Source organism: Carica papaya, chromosome 5, assembly GCF_054855325.1.
Source record: "Carica papaya isolate Zhongbai chromosome 5, ASM5485532v1, whole genome shotgun sequence".
In the NCBI taxonomy this organism is placed as follows: domain Eukaryota; kingdom Viridiplantae; phylum Streptophyta; class Magnoliopsida; order Brassicales; family Caricaceae; genus Carica; species Carica papaya.
Window position 1 is genome coordinate 1,808,195 of NC_142313.1, and position 21,091 is coordinate 1,829,285.

The 21,091-nt window shown below is 36.9% G+C and overlaps 6 protein-coding genes across 8 annotated transcripts; 2 read left to right on the plus strand and 4 right to left on the minus strand.

The window, feature by feature from the left end:
- Positions 1 to 449: 449 nt before the first annotated feature.
- On the minus strand, positions 450 to 2,774 carry HSBP (heat shock factor binding protein). The gene is made up of 5 exons (XM_022051408.2): positions 2,617 to 2,774; positions 2,111 to 2,164; positions 1,775 to 1,798; positions 1,648 to 1,690; positions 450 to 835 (listed from the first exon to the last, which is right to left on the minus strand). Exons 1-5 carry the CDS (start codon positions 2,617 to 2,619, stop codon positions 693 to 695), a joined length of 267 nt encoding a protein of 88 aa, XP_021907100.1. The 5' UTR covers positions 2,620 to 2,774; the 3' UTR covers positions 450 to 692.
- A 626-nt stretch (positions 2,775 to 3,400) lies between these two features.
- ALG3 (asparagine-linked glycosylation 3) lies at positions 3,401 to 8,929 on the minus strand. 3 transcript variants are annotated; one of them, XM_022051309.2, is made up of 13 exons: positions 8,656 to 8,927; positions 8,522 to 8,556; positions 8,297 to 8,434; positions 7,743 to 7,811; positions 6,941 to 7,098; positions 6,798 to 6,864; positions 6,667 to 6,720; positions 6,272 to 6,360; positions 5,215 to 5,331; positions 4,801 to 4,898; positions 4,596 to 4,674; positions 3,860 to 3,916; positions 3,401 to 3,764 (listed from the first exon to the last, which is right to left on the minus strand). In XM_022051309.2, exons 1-13 carry the CDS (start codon positions 8,825 to 8,827, stop codon positions 3,596 to 3,598), a joined length of 1,302 nt encoding a protein of 433 aa, XP_021907001.1. In that variant the 5' UTR covers positions 8,828 to 8,927; the 3' UTR covers positions 3,401 to 3,595. The 3 variants fall into 3 exon arrangements, with proteins under 3 accessions (XP_021907001.1, XP_088076152.1, XP_088076153.1); XM_088220026.1 differs by lacking the exon at positions 7,743 to 7,811 and having other exon boundaries at positions 8,656 to 8,929; XM_088220027.1 differs by lacking the exon at positions 5,215 to 5,331 and having other exon boundaries at positions 8,656 to 8,928.
- Positions 8,930 to 9,560: 631 nt separating this feature from the next.
- On the plus strand, positions 9,561 to 10,369 carry TSPO (TSPO(outer membrane tryptophan-rich sensory protein)-like protein). The gene has a single exon (XM_022051321.2). The coding sequence runs from the start codon at positions 9,659 to 9,661 to the stop codon at positions 10,274 to 10,276; it is 618 nt and encodes a 205-aa protein (XP_021907013.1). The 5' UTR covers positions 9,561 to 9,658; the 3' UTR covers positions 10,277 to 10,369.
- Positions 10,370 to 11,911: 1,542 nt separating this feature from the next.
- XT2 (UDP-xylosyltransferase 2) lies at positions 11,912 to 13,896 on the minus strand. Its single transcript, XM_022050996.2, has 2 exons — positions 13,744 to 13,896; positions 11,912 to 13,563 (listed from the first exon to the last, which is right to left on the minus strand). Exon 2 carries the CDS (start codon positions 13,509 to 13,511, stop codon positions 12,135 to 12,137), a length of 1,377 nt encoding a protein of 458 aa, XP_021906688.1. The 5' UTR covers positions 13,512 to 13,563; positions 13,744 to 13,896; the 3' UTR covers positions 11,912 to 12,134.
- A 946-nt stretch (positions 13,897 to 14,842) lies between these two features.
- On the minus strand, positions 14,843 to 17,716 carry LOC110821232 (2-oxoglutarate (2OG) and Fe(II)-dependent oxygenase superfamily protein). The gene is made up of 4 exons (XM_022050997.2): positions 17,373 to 17,716; positions 17,233 to 17,264; positions 16,942 to 17,133; positions 14,843 to 15,420 (listed from the first exon to the last, which is right to left on the minus strand). The coding sequence occupies exons 1-4, from the start codon at positions 17,626 to 17,628 to the stop codon at positions 15,091 to 15,093; spliced, it is 810 nt and encodes a 269-aa protein (XP_021906689.1). The 5' UTR covers positions 17,629 to 17,716; the 3' UTR covers positions 14,843 to 15,090.
- A 1,316-nt stretch (positions 17,717 to 19,032) lies between these two features.
- LOC110821233 (Rubber elongation factor protein (REF)) lies at positions 19,033 to 20,263 on the plus strand. Its single transcript, XM_022050999.2, has 3 exons — positions 19,033 to 19,191; positions 19,334 to 19,561; positions 19,668 to 20,263. Exons 1-3 carry the CDS (start codon positions 19,156 to 19,158, stop codon positions 20,121 to 20,123), a joined length of 720 nt encoding a protein of 239 aa, XP_021906691.1. The 5' UTR covers positions 19,033 to 19,155; the 3' UTR covers positions 20,124 to 20,263.
- Positions 20,264 to 21,091: the final 828 nt, after the last annotated feature.

Sequence of the window (21,091 nt, forward strand, 5' to 3'; positions counted from 1 at the left end):
AAATACAAAAAATTGATTTTAATATATAAAAAATTGTTCTTTTTTTTTTAAAAAAAAATGTCTTTGATAAAAATATAAAAATAATATTATTTGCATTTCTCCCCCCAATTATTTGGCAAGAAATAAAATAAAATATTGTTTACAAGTTTTAAAAATTTAAAAAGGTGACAAGTAAGGTTCTAAAATATTGAGCTCAGATCTCAAGTAGGAAAATATAAATAATTAAATGTGTCACGATAAACAGTGAAGTACTGAATCTATTTTATTTAAATCCAGTGTCTTAATCCGTTGAACCAGACCTTTTGAGCGATCAAAACGACATGGAGATTGTTTGGGAAGCACGCTAAACGGCAATATAACAAGATCTGTTAATACTCGCTGATGTAATGCCTAGGAGAATTTTGAAAATAAGACTTCCTAGAAAATCAGGGAAGAAGAAGAAGAAGAAGAAAACAAAGAAACCAAACCACCTGCATTCATGAATCATGAACTGAATAGCATCTTGAAACTTTGGGTGTTAAAGAGGCAGTCACAAGCCGCTACGGGTAGAAATCGAAAGCAACAAAAGAAACAGAGAAATTGGTCTTTCATAGTTTCGTAGTAAACATCAGTTGTAAAGCAAAAAACTATAAGGAAAGCGAATTTAATATGCTCATAGTCACAATCTTCATCAGAGGCGAGATCTTGAATTTCTATGCTGAGCCCTCTTGTTTTCCTTCACTTGGGTTTTGCTTGGACGGTGGCAAAGGTGATGGAGAACCCTCTACTCCCATCTCTGCTCTAAGGTCGTTGATGCTCTGCTCCAACTCGTTTATGCGACCTCCCATTTCATCGAGTGAATTGGAGTTAAGGGGGAAAAGAGCAAAGAATACTAGAGAGGAAAAGAAACAAAACTGTCTTAATTCTAGGAAAAATCAACCCCAAAAAAAGTTGACAGGATTCACCCTATAAATTTTTTCCCCTCTTACCTCAACTTCATTAAAAGTGCAGATTTCTTGCTTTTTTTCCTGCTCACTAATTCGAGGAAGGATCACAATATTTTCAATTTGTTTTCTGTGGGGAGGGAAGAATTGATGACCACTGGAATCTAGAGCACAAGAATGTATAATGGCTGCCTTACAGGTGCCAGGTGTGTGTGCAGCAATAAATATTGTCTACTGTCATTATTCTCCCTACCTCAACTTCATGATAATGTACACACTTCCTGCTGTTCATAATGAGAATCCTAATTATCCAGTCTGAATGTGCTTTTCATCACATTCAGCCTCATAAAACAACCAACTTATGCAACTTACCCAAATCCTTCTCAACTCAGTTTGGAGCCACTTCATCTCTTTTTAGGAAAAAAAAATGAGTTGGCTGGGGTACCAATCTCTTCTTCTTAGGTTATGCATGCCCGCAAAGAAGGGAAAATAAAAATTATTTCTGTGCATGCAAGAGAAATTTGAGAAGCACTAGAATATGAGCATGTAAAAATGGCTACTATCTGGAAAATTAATGCAATTGCCTAGTGTGCTAGGACAGCGAGTAGCAAAAGGTATAGCATTAGCAAGTTATAAGTAATTGAAACAATATGTGATCGCTTTATATGTGCTATTGCCATCAGATTTCTACAAATATTAGAGAGCAGATTGAAAAGAAGGATATTCTTTGAGACAATGGAGTCGGACATCGTCTGAAACCTAGCTTGCTGCAAAAAAGAATTTCCATCACTAAAACCGGTATAACTATAAAATCCCATGTGCAGAACAAAAAGCTCCAAATTAAGACTCACCATCTGCACAAGGAGGTTTTGAACCTGCAAAAATTAATTAAAAGCAATTAACATCAGGGCTTTAACAAGGAAAAGACCAAACCGGCAAACAGAACAGAACACATGGAACTTTGCATTAGTTAAACTAGCTATTACTGTCGCTAATTATTATTAATTCGCAAATGACGCAAGACTAATAAAAAATTAAGAGGAATTATCAGAAATCTCAGTAGCACGCTAACCAATGCTTTGTTCTCCATGAACACTAATCCTAATAGCAAAAAGATTAATCAAATTCAACTCCAAACGTAGTTAGTTAACAAATAATTCCAGTTACAACTAATATGAGGAACTCACGAAAGCTGTCATGTCTGCAGTGCTTTGCTTCGTATCTTCTGAATCATGTCCATCCTGCCATATAGCACAGGCATAGCGTACAAAATCAGTGGAACATGCTCTTTAGAGCAAAAGGAAAAAACTTGCATAAGCACATAACGAAAAATATTTTCAATATTTCTAGAACTTCGAAGCTCCAGTAATTCATTCATTTTCAAAAAGATCTAAAGCAATTCAATTCTCATAATATGGTGCCAAATAGATAATTTTCTAACTAAAGCATCCAATAAACCGGACATATTCAGTAAAATATGTTTGAGAAGAAAACTAGGAACAAAAGGAAAACAGATGAGAACACATTTTTGCGAAGAACTCCGAAACTTTTCCGAAACCCTAACCACATGGAAAATGTACATACGTAGATCCGTCTAGTCGCGAAACAGAAGGTAGCCACGAACAAGGAAGATGATTAGGGTTTAATAATAGGTCATATAGTAAAATTAGAGGCAAAAACAAAAACGACTCACCATTGTTGATATGTGAATTGCAGTTTCCTTTCTCTCCTACTACGCTTCCTCCGGCACAGACAGAGACGAGAAGGTGGAGTTTTTGGGGAAAGTGAAGGTAATCCGTGATTGAGGGACCTATTTTTCCTCTGGTTGGCACCTAATTACTATTTTGCCATTCTCTTTTTTTTTTCCCGTTAATTAATATTACTTTATAATTTTATTAAAAAAATAATTAAATTTTTTTATTTTTTATTTTTTATTTTTAAATACAAAAAACAAATAACAAAAGAGCTAACGAAAACAATCAGATCCTAACGGAGAATGCTCAAGAACTCAAAATGAGGTTGCAGTAATTATTTTAATAAGATAAATTTAAATACATTACCCATTAGTGTAAAATAGTAATTTTCCGCTTTTTACAAAACTCTTTTTCTTTTTCAGTACATTCAAATAATTTAACCGTCACATAAATTTAATTATTATATTAATTAACGATTTAAAATTTAATATTTAAATTTTTGAACCAATTATTACTGAATTAATATAGAAAAAAAAATCATATAATCTCAACCTAAAATATTTCTAGTTTCTTCTTAATTTTAAAAAAATATATATATATATGAATAAAATACTCAATGGCATTTTGGTCAATAGGCTTAATAAAATCAAAGGGGGGAAAGATGGAGATAATACTTATAAGGGGAGAAAAGAGCGCCATCTCTGGTTCAGAGTTTCAAAAATGATAAGCACATCAGCATACATCACAGAAAAATAAGGACCATAAACGCTGAACAAGCTAAAGTTAACTTGTAAGGTAAAAAGATTAATCAAATAAACAGTTAAAATTAACCCATTGGAATACAAAATCTTCGACTCGAAGACAGTAGGATGTAAGTGCATCAGCCTTCTGGCTGTTTATGGGTCAATCACCCCAAAAGAGTTACGTGTGTAGATTAGAATTTGGGAGGAAAAAGGAGTACAAAAACATTGCAGCAGTTCATTTGTTTTTTCTCGTCAACGGCTTATTTGGGAGGTAAGGATATTCGGATGGTGCTATCCATAGACCCCACAGGATGACTAAGTGGAGGCATAGAAGAAGAGCAGATGTAAATACTTGCGATGGATACACATTCCAGCAAAATTCCACCCCTCCAAACAGAACCAGACTGCAGGGACACAGGACATGATTTCCAGAATTGGCGAACGAATAATCAGAAAACTGAGAAAATGGTAGCTGTTATTATTGAATTACAAGAATTACCGTAGAAGCGTAGGAAAGGGCGTTCGCCATAGTAGATAAGGCAAACTATAGAAGTACCTGCAACCAGAAGTAATTGCCGAGATTTAGATGAAGAAAGAAACTACAAATACAAGAAACTGTTTTTCTTAGGTGAAAAGGACTGAGAACAAGTCCGCTGTGAGTCACTCATGCTGTTTCCTCCCTTTCTTTTTTTCCTTGGTGATAAATTTGGGGGAGCCAATTTTATGTCCAGGCCTCAATGCTGAAAGCTAGAAGAGATTATATAGATGTCAATGCAAATGAGAGCCCCTAAGAAAATATTGCCACATTCAATGATGTTTTAGGGTCCTACAAGGTGCACGCTAAGACCTAGAGAAATGTTAACTTGATATTAGCCAAAAGGCCGAGAAAGGTATATTAGCAGTTTATCTTAGGTTAATACCAGAAAATAAATTTTACATCAGTCCTGGGTCTGCTGAACTTTCTTTTACATCTTTTCAAAATCAAAACCAAGGCCTTCCACATCTAGAAGCTATACAACAACAAATAACCTTCTTTTTTTAACCCTTACAAATTTGTAAATTTTCTCCCAACATCCCTATGAGTAGCGAATTAAACAGGTCGGCCGAATGTCACTCCTCAGTTTCTTTTATTTAAGAATGCATAGACCACACCAAAGTACAAATTACAGATAGTTTAGTTTAAGGTACAATTACTGTCGTAAGCATTTGATCAATGACTGTCGTAAGGTACATACCATGAGTAGAATTGATAATGCAGCGAGCGGGCACAAATGATGCCAATGAAGTTCCCAACAAACATAGTCGTCAAGATATCTGAAAGATGAAAGATATGCATATTTAGCATCCCAGTAAAAGAAAAGGAGAAGCAGAGGAGAGACTAACAACTGAAGTCAAACAGCATGGACATTTCAGATATCCTTTGAGAGGATAACAACATACGCTCTTCCTTAAGAATCCTTGAGGAACTTGACAGAGAAGATGTTAGCTTCACAGAGAAGTCTCTTGAATACAAAAATCTGAGCAGCCCTCCTTCATGCCTACAAGTTAACGGACACCAGAACCATTGATCTTGGCATTAAAAGAGCATTTTCCCTGTAGTTTTCTTCACGCAGGGAATGCCCGTATCAACTTTAAACCGTCAAAACAATCATTCCCATAAGAATCATGCTTTATAATTTATCCAATAACTTTACCCAAAAGATAGAACAATATCAATGCTGATATTCACATAGTTTGTAATTGGAATTTAATGTGCCATCACAAACAAGACTAATAGTTTCCCTAAATCCCATAACCTGATGCTCAATTATCAATGACAAATATACTGTGGGGAACTCAAGCCTTTTTACTTACTTGCACCATCTATAATGAGCAAAAGTGGCAAGTAACGTGAGGTGAGTAATAAGCAAGAAGACCGCAAATTCCTTTGAAACAAAAACTGATTCAGGTACAAACTTGAAATTAACAGACCTGAAAGAATAGAGTAAACATTATGTTTCCCCAAAAATCAAAGAGATCAGCTGTAAAGCCAATTACAATAGTTACTCCATGATGTGCCAGACTCACAATGCGACCATTATGTAGCAGCATCACACTAAAGACCTATGTCAGCCTATATATGCAAAAAAATTACTCTATCCACAAAAGGATACAGCTAAAAAAAACTTTCAATGTTAAGAAGGTCAGATTAAACAGGTGAAACTAGAGAACAACCACCAGAAATCATAAATTACAATTATCAATCTTAACCACTTAAAAACATTCCTGAAAAGCACAGTTGGGATAATCCACTATTACAGATGGCCATGGATTTCCACAAAATTACTATTTGAAAATATGATTGTTTTGCGTCTCTATTGTTAACTGCAGTCGTAAAGAGAAGGTTATGGACCCTTAATTCAGTCAGACTCCCAAAGAATGCATACTTGTCACACTCAGGATTTTAGTTTTATGATCGTAAATATGTGCATCAGATTGTTGTACACGCACCATATCTACGTTTGTTTAGTGATTAAGGACCAAACATAACCGCATATCTTGGAACTGACTTACCAGGAAATTAAATTCATTTTCTTTATATAAGCATATTGGATTTTTGAACAAATGAACAGAAATATTCCCAGATGTAGTCTTAATTCAAGAAAATTCCAAGGGCTGAGGGCTATTGTTTAGATGATCTCAAGTAGCTCTAGATGTAATAATGCCAGTGCTTATGAGGCACAAACATTACAAAATAAAAACATGTTATTAAAAATAAATTTGTAGCAGAAAATTTCCACCAATGAAGATCTAAATCGAAACCAACATAAATCAGTTTTATCCTTGTTTGTTGATTTATACTTGACATCAAATCCCCATAAATGATACGGATTCAAAATTTTACAGAAAAATAAAGTGAAAAGGAGGATACCAGAAATGAATGAATACGCGTCCAAGATTGAAGGCTCTTGATATATATGCAATGGGATGTGATGTTAAAAAGGGCAAGCCCAGTAGAATCTGCAGAATTATTCACTGAGAATGGGGATGAACAACTAAATTGGATGGGCTACGCCCCTTCAGAGAACATCAGTTGCAATAGCAATGCAACTCACGTCAAAACATCATGTATAAGACTACAATAAATAGATAAAAGCAGATTCCAAATTCTGAATGCTAAGTAAATACTCTGTCAAGCATTTTTCCTAAACAAAAAAAAGTTCAGCAAATTAAATGTCAAAGAAGCCAAATGTCCAAGAAACTTTTCATTCATTTTCAGATGATTACTTTCCACAGAAACAAAAATGGGAAGGATCAATTTGACACCTGTACAAGTGCTGCACCAGCTAAAGCTGAGATCACCCCACCAATATTCATGACCTGTACATAATTTATTGGGTGAGAAATCTCCATCATGGATATACTTCACTAGATATAGTAGATAGAATTCAATATACCTTCAACAACAGAAGTAGTAAAGGTGGAGCATAGAGTAGAACATTCATCTTTATTGAAACAGCCCCACTATCCATATGAAGCAGAGAAGTTAAGACATCATATCTAGTATCAAATATATGAAAAACAAAAGCAAAAGTACAACCTGAAAATAATCAACCCCAGATGCCACTTCCGGCAGAGAAGGCAGGCCAATGCAGCATGAAGGAGTGTCATGGCACAACAATCATTGAATAGACGAAGCACGAAGATTGAGTGTATTCTTTTCGACAAACAAAGCAGACTAAGAGCCCACCACGGAAGCTGCAAGTCATTTAAGGAATAAAGGAAGATAATGCAAAAGTAAAGTTTAAAAATAATGCATGACAACATTCAAAAGAAAACATAGAGAAAATTTGATTAAGATATTGATTTGCTAGAGTGACAATTCACTTGAAACAGGACCTGATGTAACCTTTGATAGATACAGCAGTTATAATAGATGTAAGAGCCTTATGACACACACTTCAGGCTCAATCTTTCAAATGGCAACAAAACACCCAACTTGCATCTGTAATAGCAACTCCAAATAAGCAATGAAAATCGTAGAAATTCTAGAAAACTAAGCAGAAATTTGAAGAGAAACCTAGAGGTCTAGGATATAAGAGGCACGCCTCTTTTACAAGCTCCAGAGACTCATTAACACATCGTTAAAGGCATGAGACAAGACGACAAAACAATTAGAAATACCATGATTAACAATTTCTTCTCCATTGTTTTGCTAAGAAGCAATTAGCATTAGTAAATCGCTGTCTAAGACATCCTCTTTTCCCTTGTATTTCCTCTTATCCTACGCCCTTAGATGCTCTTAAAAGATTGAACCAATTTCATCATGCAATTTCACATGCAATTCGTTAATGGCTAGATAACAGCCACAAAAGGGAAAACAAAGGGAAAAAGTTTTGTACCACATCAGTCTTCAAATAAATGAATAAGATTATTCCGAGATTTATGATGTACAGAGTGCCAAACAATATCTGCAGTCAAACAAAGAAAAGGAAAATACAAACCATGAGATGATAGTTCAGGTCTAACCATAAGCGCAAGGAAAGACCAAAAAGACAATTATAAACGATTACTACTACTAGACAATGAGAAAATTGTCCCTTTAGTATATCTACCATGCAAAATTAAAATTCTCTCATTCTGGAAGCGTGAGAATTTTCTATCATTACATTTCTTCACAAGAAAGATCCTCAAGAGTAAAGCACTCCGTAATGGGAAACTAGACTAATCAACCCAGAAAAATTAACCTAGTAAACCAAACCCATTTCAAAGAATCAAATGATTTTGCAAACTTTCATCCAAGATCAATCCTACAAGTATAACTTCCACTAGTTTTACTCGAAATTTCCCTAAAAATGGGTCTTCTTTAGACCTTCTACCAAGCACTGATATAGGGAAAGACTGGTGATGTAATTACCAGTATCAGAGTAAAGAAAACGAGATTGAATTAAATTACCTGAGCTGCATAAACCTCTCCTCCTGTAACATACTGAATCGCAGAATAAACATAGAGAAACCCAGCTGGATAAACCAGAGGACCTGTATCACCTTTCAAGTTGATGTAATCCCTTTCTCCCCCGAGAAACCCGCTTACCTGATTGTTGATTACACCAAATTCACATAAATAAAATTTAAGGAAAAAAAAAAAGAAAAAACATAAGCCTAGACAAAAGCCCCGCACCTGTGACATATAAGCATCCCAATCTATCTTTGTATCTGCAAAAATTGAAAACAATAACAGAACGAACAATCACATTGTAATGACTACAATCTGAGAGACCCGGAGAAGGAAAGTGAATAATGAGTTGATCTTACAAGGGACATAGGCGATGATGAGAGCTACTAAAATGACATCGGCGAGAATTAGCGCGAAAGCGAAGAGTAATTTGGGGTTTCTGACAAGTTTGGAAAACATTGGAGAACCAGCTCCATGGTTACGAACACGTTTAACTCTTACCGGAGTTGAAGACGACGAGGAGACCGCCATCGATTCTCGTTTACTATACTTTAGTTGATCATACTTTCCTACATGGTTCAGTTCTTCAGATCGAGAAGAGTTTCAATTGAAAAACTAAAAACTACAAATTAAAATTAAAATAATAATAATAATAAAGAAATAAAATAAAACCACGAATTTTTTTCTTGCAGATCAGTGATGGCCCATTGACCTACTTGCTGGAAAGCTTATCCCAGGCCCAGTAACACACTTCGATTAGGTTAATGTCATTATTTTTATTTTAAATTTCTTATTGAATTAATTAATTTTATTATAATTTATAAAATCTTTTAAATTGTATGATAATAAGAAGGATCTGGGCATAATTTAGATCATTTTTTACGAAATTATACAAAAAAAAAATTGAAAATTAAATTATAGGAGAAATAATTACGAGCTTAAAATCATAATTTAATGTAACCTTGCATGAATTAATGGTTTCTGAATTTCCCATGCACGTAGACGCGTGTAAGAAGCTGCGGCTGTACACAACAGTCTCTTCCTCCTCCCTCCTCTGCTTAACACGTATATATGTACATGTATACGTATATATTTCACGGCCATTATACCGATCAATCTTATCCTGTAAACCAATAACAACGAGCATATCGTGAATCAAACTATACATGCAATGAACACACGTCTTTTGCATATATATATAACACGTCAGTGTCCACCATCTTCCATCTCCTACGCCCACGTGTCTTTCTTTTTTCCTTCTTCCCAAACAGAATCATCAGCCAGACAAGATTAAAAACCCTCCTTACTTTCGTCCTCCCTCCCCAAAATTCTGTCCCCGTCTCACTTTTTTCCTGTTACTTCATGGATACCCAAGAACTCAAACATCGCGTGCAGAGAGATCATGATTCCCCCACCACCGCCATCTCGCCGGACGACGATCACAAAAAGGACGACGACGACGACTCTGCTACTGTCGATAAACGGAAAAAGGAAGAAAAAAGAACGGCTTTGGCCAAACGCGGTCTTAAATCACTCTCCCTAGCCGTCCTGCTTCCTCTCTCCGTCACCCTCTCCACCACCTACTTATTCGGGTCGTCAAGAAACGGCGGCTACGGGAAGGACACGACGCCGTTTTGGTTCCCGCCTATTTGGCTGCTGCATGCGACGTGCGTGGCGTCGACTTGCTTTATGAATCTATCGGCTTGGCTCATCTGGGCTGAAGGCGGCTTCCACGAGAAACCCGCCGCCTTCTGGCTTTACTTGGCTCAGCTTGGGTTGACCCTGGCTTGGAGTCCGGTTGTGCTTCGGGTCGGAGCGACTTGGGTCGGGCTGGGGCTGTGCGCGGCTATGATAGCGAATTTGGTCGGGTGTTTCCGGGTGGTTAGACCCATGAACCCGGTTGCGGCTGATTTGGTTAAGGCTAGTTTGGCATGGGCCGCAGTATTGTCTACAATAAATCTGAAGCTTGCTTTTATGTGAAACAGTAGAAGCGTTCGTCCAAAGTTCTTAGGCCTTGTTTGTTTGGACTTGTTTAAATTGAAGTTTAAGCGTTTGAAAAAAAGTTTTTTAATATTTCAATCTCTAAAAATGATCCAAAAATTTCAGAATTACAAAAATTAAGGAAAAAATATATTCTAAATTTCAGGATATTAAATTAAGTTAAAAGTAAATAGTCTTTTAATTCCACTTAGAATTATCTCAAGAATGGAAACATACATTTTGAAATAAACTTCACAAAAAAATGTACCTGCCCAAACATGGCCTTAGTTACTACTACAATTAGTAAAAAAAGAGTACCTTTTAATTCACTCTCTAAAACCAGCACTTGAAATTTAACAACATATTATATAACACTCTTTAGCTCTCTCTCTTGGTTCAATTCATTTTCTCAACCCTTGTAACACTTACTTACATACATTTAATATGTATACATCACAACTTCCCATAAAAGACATATATAAGTTCCATTCAAATCTGAAGTTTCGACTCGAACAGGGCAAAGTTTATGGCATAATATTTAATGAACAATGAAGAGCAAGCTAAAGAAAAAAAGAAAACACCATTGTTGAGCAGGAGGGAGAGCAATCCCGCAATCGGAAAAGTAGTTTAGCTCTTTTAAGTTTCGTCAAAATTGTTGACACCATGAACAAAAGTTCAGACACTAGGTATTATAACAGGGCAAATAACAAGATCCAAGATCGTAGCAGCCGGAAAATAGAGATGAAACTCAAAAACCGTTTATAAAATGACCGGGCTCGGATTCTAGCAACAACAGGGACAAATATCCGAGGAGGAACTCCGAGCAAGCCACATAACAGGACGCCGCATGAAGGGTGAGAAAAATCCACAAACCCCAAGAACAAGGAAATTTCCACCATATTTAGGAGTCTCAAGATGAAGGTGGAACAGAATAAAGTAAAACAAGAGTTGTGATCAAACCTTCTTGGAAAGTTTTCAATCATATCTTTCTGGTTAAAGGGAATAAAACAGAGTAGAAATCTGTTACATATCCTACAAGAAATTCACTGTTCAAATAGATTATGAGAACCCCCCAATTCTCAAATTTGAAAAGCTGTTTAATTGAGAGTTAAGAGAGTTCAATGAATTCTTGCTTAATTCTCATTCTCTTGAAAAACTGTCAACAGGGTTATTATAAAACCCAGCTTTACTTCACCCACTTTTCACTCTAAAATTTCTTTAAAAAGAAAAAACTCTTAACAACTAGATTAATGTTAAGAGCTGTTCCCTTGAGATCATCTAACATCTTTAAGCATAGAAAACAAAAAGCACTCGCACACTTCCTTCACCGCTTTTGCTCTAAAGCACCCACTGCTTTTGCTCTAAAAAGTAACCCACCAAACACATTGTCATTGTTAGGGGCCGTTCAGGCGAGATCATCAGACATTTTTAAGCATAAAAACTGATGCACCCGCCACTACCCCGATCACATCTCAAGAACAAGCTATGAAAATCGTGGATGAACGTTTATGCGACCGTAAAAGATTTCAAAACTTAGTTGAGCAATTAAAGTGCTTTTGCATGGTGGCAAGTAAGAGTATAAAGAAAAGTATCAGCAATGTCTCACTGCATCCAATATCACAAAAGGCTACAAGATTGAAAAGGAGTAAATCCTCTATTTTCCTTCGGAAATCATTACAAATTTATAAAGTAAGAAAGCAGATAAGGAACAAAAGAATACTATCTCCAGACCTAAGTACTAGTACCAACACAGATAACAACTGCATACACAAGGAGGAAGAAGAAGAAGCTTCCAACTTTTTATATATCTTACTAATGAGTAACACCGAAAGAAAAAGACCAAAAACAAAAAACGCAATCAAGCTGAAGATACCTTAACAGCTTTAAACGCTGGATGAAGCAATCCAAGTTCATCTTTAACCTCAAGCGGGTTGCTAGTCTCATTTCGGACTCTCTTGACCCGCCTGCTAGCTAGAGACTTGTGGGTGAACCCATAAATCTGAAGAATCTGGTTGTCGCCAAAATTGAAGGCTCTGTCCATTTGCCGCAAGCATCTCTCAACTGGGTAATCCCCGAATTTCCCACAAGGCTTGCAACCCACGAAGTGGGTCACCAATGGCCACCTGTGATCACCCAGACCCGGATGATAATTCTCGATCATTTCCTCGTATCTATCCACCAAAATTCCCCAGTAGCCGTGCAAGTAATAGGCATTTTCTAAGTATACTTTGTCTCCCCATTTGTCTCTCTGTGTCGCCAGTAAATAAACCATTGCAGACTGGTCATCAGCTTCGAAAACCGGCCTGTCTTTGAGCTCTCGAGTTAGAATCTTCCCTGCTTCTTCTCTAATCTTCCCTTTCGGACCCATGGGTGCCCAGGCGTCGAGAATGTCCAACGCCCACTGCCCATTCCTCAAAAGGAAACTTCCCGTGTTCAACCCAATCCAGTTCTTCTGATCGTAAACCATCTCGTTCCATCCGTGCAGCACGAGGTTTGAATCCTTGTACCTCTCCCATGGCAGCTCAAAAGCCATGTCTGTGAACATAGCGTCACTGTCCATCCACCAGAGGAACTCCACTTCTGGGTGAGACAACAACAGCTTGCGAATCAACGGCAGCTTCGCCCAGAATCCAGCCATCTCCGCATCAAGAAGCGCCATATTGTAGAAGATCTCGATCCCATGTAGCCTGCAGTAATCAATCTTGTTCTTGATCGATTTCAGGAGGTAGTGATCACCAACGGGGTTCTCGCACGGTTTTGGCGCTGACCCAGTAACCAGTAAGACCCGGGGCTTATTGGGTCCGATAAAATTGGGGAACTGAGGGTTTTGCTTCAGCCATTCGGATCTCTGCTCGTCCCAGTCGGATATTCTAGGTCCGAGAGTGTACGGCTTATTCGGGTCGGGTTTCTCGTCGGACCCTTCGTCGACAAATATCTTGTTGATATCAAACGTCTCGTAATTATTCGTCCCGGAGGACACAGAAGAAGAATCGTCGGAGGAAGACGACGTCGTTTGAACCTCCTCCAGAACCCGATGCGGCTCGGCGCGCTTGCGGGAGTAGAAATGGTCGCGAATCTCGATAAAGTCCTGCTCCGGCGTGCCGAACTTCCCGGCGCCGATCGTACCACGTAAGACGACGACGGTGAGGACGAGACAAATCGCCGTCACCTTGCAGTGGCGCATAGCTCTGTGGATCCTCCGAGATCTGTGAGCTCCCAAGAACTTCTCTATCATTTCCCGTCCGATTGCTTCTGTTTCCTCTTTTTCTCCAAGCAAGGACCTCGGCCTGTCTCGGATCTCAGAGAAAGGGAAGAAGGAGGGTTTAATATTTTTGCAAAATAATTTATTTAGTACCAAAAAGATATAATAATTATTCTTTTTCCCTTTCTGGGTAATTTTCCTGGAAAATTTCAAAAGAAAACAATAATAATAGTAATAATAATAATAAAAGATTAGGAAGCCATACGCGTTTTGTTACGTAGCAACCAGCTCAGTTACAGAGACGAGATGGACGAGCATATTTTGGTTTCGGACATGGGACGGTGATGTTAAAACGACACACACTTGTAGCTTTGAGTTCCTGATCAGCACGATGTCGTTTTACTGACCATTTTTTAACATCGGTTATTTCACTCACGCGTGATTATGCCCGGTGCGATCGTCGGAATAAATCTCAGCCGTTCATCAAGCGTGGGGCCCATTTCACGAGACGAATAGATTGAACAATTTGTTCGCGGTGGTTGGGTGGGACCGTCCGGGCCCAGCCGTGCCAAAGATTTTTATTAATAATATATTAGGCATATCAAATATTAACATTAAAACATTATTTACTTTTTAATTATATAATTAATTATTAACAGCATCTAACTTATTATAAAATATTTAAAAAAAAATATTAAATACGTTAGATATATCATGGACTAAACTTAAATTTGCAAGGAAAGATTTATTCTCATATTTGTGCATACCACAGTGAAAATTTTATATTTTTCAAAATTAAAAAGAAAAGAATTATAAGTGTATTTATTAATATTATTTTTATAAGTATTTTAATATTACATAATCACACAATCTTAAAGTATCTAATCCCCCCATATGCCATGTTGGTTATGTACAGACAAAGAGAGGTGGCCATCTAATATTTGATTTTTTAAAATTGTGAAATCTCATTTCGTCATATCAGATGTATAAAGTTTCAATTATATAAAATGGATATCTGATATTCTTTTGGGAGTAAATTAAGATTTATATGTATATATATATATATATTATATAGCTATTTTCTTAGAACATTCTTGACCATTAGCAACACATGCAGTGGATGGACATTATTTCAGACTAAGTTAGTATTTTAATTTTATTCCAAAGAAGTTTTTTTTTTTTTTAATTCTCTTATAAATATTATAAAGAGACTTAAACTTTATTTTCAAATTTGTTACTTTTAAAATTGAATTATAATTTTGAGAAAGGTTAAAAATCAATTTTAAATAAATTATAAAAAATTTTAAATCTAAATATAACCCTGGTCTCTGTTCAAATTTTGAGAAACAGGAAGCCAGTTAAAGTACATAAAATCCTAAGATTCAACAAAATATTAATCTCACTTGTTAGTCCTCAACATATTGTCAAACCAAATTCAATTAACATATTTTTCGTAGTTCTTCAAAAAATTTCATTTCTTCGTATTCTTCTCCAAACTAACGAAAAAATCATTTCCATTGCACCTATTTCCGACCTGTAAATCCGCATAAAATCTATATATTTTACTGCAATTGCTAAAATGCTCTCAATCGGGCAGACAGATAGAGTGTAATTACTCGAATTGGCATAGCTTTCTCAGGGTTATGGAGATTCTTTGTTTCTGATGCAATTCTTGGCCCTTCCAGATCTGAAATCCTGGCTTGCGATTTATCTCGTGTTTCCAAAGATACCGAGCTTCTCCAGACATTACAACTAGAGATCCCGCAGTCAAGTAAACTGGAATCTTCGCCGTGGCTGGACCATTTCCTGCTGCTTGCTCCACAACAATGTCATTCTCACACTCTTCTCCAACTCGTGAGAAATGCATCACACAGGAGGACTCCAGGGACACAATGGCAATGCCATCTTCAAAACGCATTAGGTCAACATGCGCACGGATTCCCTGCATGTCCAATCAACATATATATGCCACACTTACGTTACCTTCCAATATGCAAAAACTTTTAGCATGGAATGGTAATACAGGCAAATTAGTCTAACATGAACAAGAACTAAATCGAATATTCAATCTAACAACATGATGGCACAAACAAATAAAGAAGAACATACTAATAAAATAAGGTAGCAGGACAAGATATGCAAGATAAAAATATAAACTTACCAGTAGTTGATGATTATCTGATGCCACAACACACAAATGGATCAAAGTAAAAACAACAATAAGGCGAGAATATATTAGAATTTAATGGGGTTCTGCAACGTAATTATTGAGCCATCTGCAAAATTTTCACCGTCCGACAACTCAATTTCACAACTAGGGCCTTCTCTTTATATTGTGAATAAAGGAGAAAACCAAAATCAAAAGAATATTCAGCATAACATTACGACCACAGTTGGAAGCTTCCTAAGGATGAACAGTTTCTGATAGATCCTACTGCAATCATTTGCCGACTTCCAAGAAGGTAGCAAGGCAAGATATGCAAGATAAAAATATTAAGTTACCACTGGTTGACGAGTTCTTATCTGATGCAACAACATAGAAATGGATCAAAGCAAGAACAACAATAAAGTGAGAGTGCATTAGAATTTAATCGGGTTCTGCAATGTACTTATTGAGCCATCTGCAAAATTTCATTATCCAACAACTCAATTTTACAACTAGAGCCTTCTCTTTATGTTGAAAATTAAGAGAAAACCAAAATCAAAAGAATATTCAGCATAACATTACAATCACAGTTGGAAGCTTTTAAGGATGAACAGTTTCTTACAGATTGTACTGCAATCATTTGCTGACTTCCAACAACACCTGGACCATTTTGCTTTCAAACAATTTTTTCTATGAAAGTGGTCATGATTTGTTTTTTAAGTTTGGAGACAGCGTGAATAAGGGTTTCAACCATTGAGAATCCCATGATAAGAAGCAAACTTATGGCAAACAGTTATTTTATGCGCCACAAGAAGAGCGAGTTCCCCAGCCATCTTCTCAGATCCCCAGCCGAGAAGGAAGTTCTTCGGCCTCCTCCCCATGCCACTTTTCCAGGTCATTCCAAAGAGAGAAATAAAGAAGCTTTCGATTAAATCAAATACCAAAACTTTACCTGAGCTACAACTCACATCACAGTGGCACTAACACATAATACAGAGGCTAGTGCAATACACAGCAGATTATGTACAACTAATGACTAATATTAAAAATGATAACTCGAGAAAATGTAATAGACTTCCCCGGAATACTCAAGAACGTGTGGAAGTCTTCCAGAATACACATATGCTTTATCCAAAAACCAAAACTTAGACCTGAGCCCATAGACAGTTCAATTTGATTACTAATTAGCTTAATCTAACAAATGCCATGATTACCAACAGCCAATATAAAGTGTGTGGATGTTAATAATTGATCTATGACATAATGAAGCTTTGTTTAAATTATTATGCATTATAAACGCAAAAAGAGAAATCCCACCTCACCTGGTTGGTATAAGTTTACGATCAGTTGATCAAACAGTGGTTCTCTGCGCAATAAAGCTGATGGAAATATGGAAATCATGTCTTCGCTATCACTGCTAACCATGTCCAGATTACCCCATAGCACCGCTTTGACAATAAGTTTAGAAAGTTCAGTTGCCCACGGAGGAAGATCTCCGAACCTCATAGCCTTGAAAAACAGATAAAAAACGATGTCCATTAGAGAATCACAAACAGTACTATAAACACCTTTGAAATCATTTCTCCAAACTCTTGAGCAACCTAGTACCTGATTGTGAGATTCTTCCGTGAACCACCCCTCTGTCATGACATGTCAATGGAGGATAAACATTAGTACAGAATCAAACTCTTCTAGGGCGAGTCCACCACCATTTTAGCAGAGATCGAGAAGGGAGAGCGAAAACTCACCTTCTTGGACGGCCGCGAGCAACGAAGATTGTTGCTGAGGGGAGAGGAAGTTTCTGCACAGCCACAATCCAGTTATCTCCCTCACTTGCTCCCAGACAGGTTCGTGATTTTGAGTCAAATTTGGCTGAGATCGATTATAGTCCGGTGAATCAACGGCTAGTCGGTGTTCTTCCTGGTCTTCTCGCTGATTCCGGTCGTCCTCGCTGTCTGATGATTCGCCGAACACCGCCTTGAAAAGTTCCTCGCGATCATCCATTGAAATTACCAGAATCTGTTTTATGAATGCCTGTTAATCTTCCTCACTGGTTTTTCCCTTTTCCTTGGTTCGCTAGCGCCAAAATGGTCTTTTTCTTCTGGATGACGGTCAATTTTGGGCTTAGGGTTCGACCCGAATCAATTATTCGACCCGATTTTGTTTTCAGTCCGGTGGGAATGTCGAATAGTACGATTAACATATCGTTTGTTACACTTAAAATTATCAAATTTTGATTAATAAACATATAATGTTATAATTTTATAATAATATTTTTATATTTATTATTAAACTATTATTATATTAAATTATGTTTTAGTTTTATCAATACTTAAAAACCTTTTAATTATGTATTAATTATCATTTAAATATTGTATAAAAATGGGTGGTAAGTGTAAAATTTTACTTTTTAATTTTAGAAATTATTTAAATTTAATTTAATTAAATAAATTTTGTCGCTCTTCTCATATTCTTTAGATATTGTTTAAATGATGATTCAATAATAATAGTATAATTTTTTTATAATTAAATTATGATTTTTAAAATTATAATTTTTTTTATTTTTTTAAATTATCGATCTAATAATTTTATGATAATTTAATAATTTTTTAATTTTATATCTTTAATATTTTTTATTATTTACAACAGTACCATTCTCTTTAATTTTTTCTACCCAACACGTTTTCTTATATCCTTATTCTTCTTTTCAAAATATTATATATATTTATATATTTAATTATATTTATGTATTTATATTTTTAATTATATATACATATATATAATATATTTAATTATATTATATTTATATATTTAATTGTATATAATATTTTAATTATATATATAATATATTTAATATTATATTTTTTTAATGTTATATAAAATAAAAAATTATTTAAATATATAATCATACTATTTTATTAATTTAAATAAAAATAATTATTAATAAACTATTATTTAAATATAATTAAATTTAAATATTCATAAACTTTACAAGCATACCAAACATTAATGAATCTTCGCGTATGAGTCATCCAATCAGACTTTGAACCCCGTAAACTTTCACTCTTCACGCGCCCGCTTCTCTTTCTTTTTCGAAAGAGAATGACGTACACCACCACCACCCATCTACCTTGGACCTCGTGCCCATGGAAATTCGTACCTATCAATCCCATGCAGAGAATAGTTATCTAATCCTACCCTCACGTCTCGACACGTACAGATGACAGCCCCACCAAAACATGACACGTGTCCATGCCTCTCTTGGTATCATCACATTCTCCTCCCGTCTCCACGTGTCGTCACTGATCAATCTCCGGCATCAGATTTTGAATACATTTGGTACCATCAACCGCCTCATCAATCGCCACGTGGCGGAAAAAATCTACTGCGCAGATGATCGCGGAGACTCGCCGCCTGTGACTGTTTTCCGCTATTAAAGGATGAGCCATCGTCCGTGTTACATATCAACCCAAGCTCTGCTTCTCCTCTCGTTCAATCCGAGAATTCCTAAACATTATCGCGGAAACACGCATGGCCGAAGAGGCCAAACAGCAACAAGCTGAAACCGTAAGCATTCATGCACTTTTATTTCTTTTCCGGACCTTGATTCTTCTCCACTCTCCTCCATTTTCTTAGTTTGATGTCACCTGTAATGAGATTTCTTCTGCTTGTTGACTGTTTGTTTTTAACTTAATTTTCGATTTGGAAGATGGAAGATCACGACGAGAAGAAGCTCAAGCATCTTGAATTCGTGCAAGTTGCTGCGATCTACATAGCGGTTTGCTTCTCGAGCCTCTACGAGTGCGCCAAGGAGAACTCTGGTCCGCTGAGGCCAGGAGTGCAAACCGTCGAAGGAACGGTGAAAACTGTAATCGGACCGGTTTACGAGAAATTCCATGACGTTCCTTTCGAGCTCCTCAAGTTCCTCGACCGCAAGGTCCATATCCAACGGCATGCATTGAGTTCCCCGGCTGTCTCTTACATCTGTTTGATGGTTAAAACTTTTTCGTTTTGGTTAAACATGGTGGAGTACGAACTTGCAGGTGGACGAGTCATTAAAGGAGGTGGACAAACACGTGCCGTCACTGGTGAAGCAGGCCGGTAACCATGCCAAAGCCGTAGCCAACGAGGTGCATCGCGTCGGCGTGGTGGACGCGGCAAAAAGCATCACAAGGAGCGTGTTGGCCAAGTACGAGCCGACGGCTAAGGAACTTTACGAGAGTTACGAGCCAGTGGCGGAGCAGTACGCGGTGTCAGCTTGGCAGACACTGAATCGGCTGCCGCTGTTCCCGCAGGTGGCCGAGATTGCAGTCCCTACGGCGGCGTACGGGTCGGAGAAGTACAACCAAGTGATTTGTTACATCGAGGAGAGGGGGTACGCCGTGGCGTCGTACCTGCCGATGATTCCGATCGAGAGGATCACCAAGATGTTCGAAGAAGGTCATAATGGAGATCCTGTAACTGCCACTACCAATGGTAAATCTGCCATGGCACAGTGAAACAAGGAGACTGCATTGTTGGTGAGGGTAACTTTCAAGTGAGATGGATAAGAAATGGGTGTTGGGTTTCTTGTCTTTGTGCATTTGGATTTTGCCGGAACATGAACATCGAGGAATTATTCCCAACATTCAAATTTTAATTATTGTGATCATATCTACAAAAATTTTGAATTCATAATAACTACGAAATGCCTATTAATCCACCTCTTACACTGAACAATTTAGCCAAGTAAAAGAGAGCTCCTTCCAAAAGCAAAGCAAATCAGAGTAAGCAAGAATAGCACATTCACACCATGTCAAAACAGAAAACAGAGCAAGATCATCATCAAACCAAAAAAAGGATCCCAGACACCTGCTTTCTAATAATATATAAATCTCGGAATTATCTTCCTCATCCAGTCACCATAATCTCGTCTCCTGCTTTTCGTTTCCAATGCTCAAATTTCTGCAACATCGGTCACAGATACATCTTTTTTTTTGGCACGTCTGACATATAAATGTAAATCCATAAACCTTTATGATGAAGCTCTTGAATTGGTTAAACAGGTAGCTAGTTTCACCTCTAACATACCGATTATGTTGGAGCCTGGAGCTTGAAGCAGTTTTGCCTGCCATGACTCCGCAGCCATGGCACCAATAAGTGAAAGAATAAGTGAACACTCTCATCAACTTCACTCACTATTTTGGTACCACACATACACTGGCAGGCTCTCTAATAAACCCAATAACTAGAGTTGTCTTCACCCAAAAGAAAGGACCTTAAAATTAACCAAGGGACATATAGCAAAAGCTAGTCAATAATTTGATTTTTTGTTATGCTCTCTTACGGGATCTTGCTAAAAGAAGTAAGGCTTTGCAGTTCATCACCCTATGTCTGTGGACCTATGAGAAATACCCATCAATTTATTTTTCTTCAGCACAAAATTACGTCCGTGACAAAAACAATTCACTTTGAGGAGGTCGTGGAA

Excerpts from the sequence above, each read along its gene's own strand:
- HSBP (XM_022051408.2), bottom strand. Across the intron at positions 1,799-2,110 it reads CTGCAGACATGACAGCTTTC|GTTCAAAACCTCCTTGTGCA; the intron begins GTGAGTTCCTCA and ends TAATTTTTGCAG. Across the intron at positions 1,691-1,774 it reads AAAACCTCCTTGTGCAGATG|CAAGCTAGGTTTCAGACGAT; the intron begins GTGAGTCTTAAT and ends TCTTTTTTGCAG.
- ALG3 (XM_022051309.2), bottom strand. The coding sequence starts at position 8,827 with ATGGCGGTCTCCTCGTCGTCTTCAACTCCGGTAAGAGTTAAACGTGTT. Across the intron at positions 8,435-8,521 it reads GGGATGCTTATATGTCACAG|GTAAGCGGGTTTCTCGGGGG; the intron begins GTGCGGGGCTTT and ends ATCAACAATCAG. Across the intron at positions 6,865-6,940 it reads CTGGGGTTGATTATTTTCAG|TGGGGCTGTTTCAATAAAGA; the intron begins GTTGTACTTTTG and ends TCATATGGATAG.
- TSPO (XM_022051321.2), top strand. The coding sequence starts at position 9,659 with ATGGATACCCAAGAACTCAAACATCGCGTGCAGAGAGATCATGATTCC.
- XT2 (XM_022050996.2), bottom strand. The coding sequence starts at position 13,511 with ATGATAGAGAAGTTCTTGGGAGCTCACAGATCTCGGAGGATCCACAGA.
- LOC110821232 (XM_022050997.2), bottom strand. The coding sequence starts at position 17,628 with ATGGATGATCGCGAGGAACTTTTCAAGGCGGTGTTCGGCGAATCATCA. Across the intron at positions 17,265-17,372 it reads GCTCGCGGCCGTCCAAGAAG|AGGGGTGGTTCACGGAAGAA; the intron begins GTGAGTTTTCGC and ends ATGTCATGACAG. Across the intron at positions 17,134-17,232 it reads CGGAAGAATCTCACAATCAG|GCTATGAGGTTCGGAGATCT; the intron begins GTACTAGGTTGC and ends CTGTTTTTCAAG.
- LOC110821233 (XM_022050999.2), top strand. The coding sequence starts at position 19,156 with ATGGCCGAAGAGGCCAAACAGCAACAAGCTGAAACC. Across the intron at positions 19,192-19,333 it reads AACAGCAACAAGCTGAAACC|ATGGAAGATCACGACGAGAA; the intron begins GTAAGCATTCAT and ends TCGATTTGGAAG. Across the intron at positions 19,562-19,667 it reads TCAAGTTCCTCGACCGCAAG|GTGGACGAGTCATTAAAGGA; the intron begins GTCCATATCCAA and ends ACGAACTTGCAG.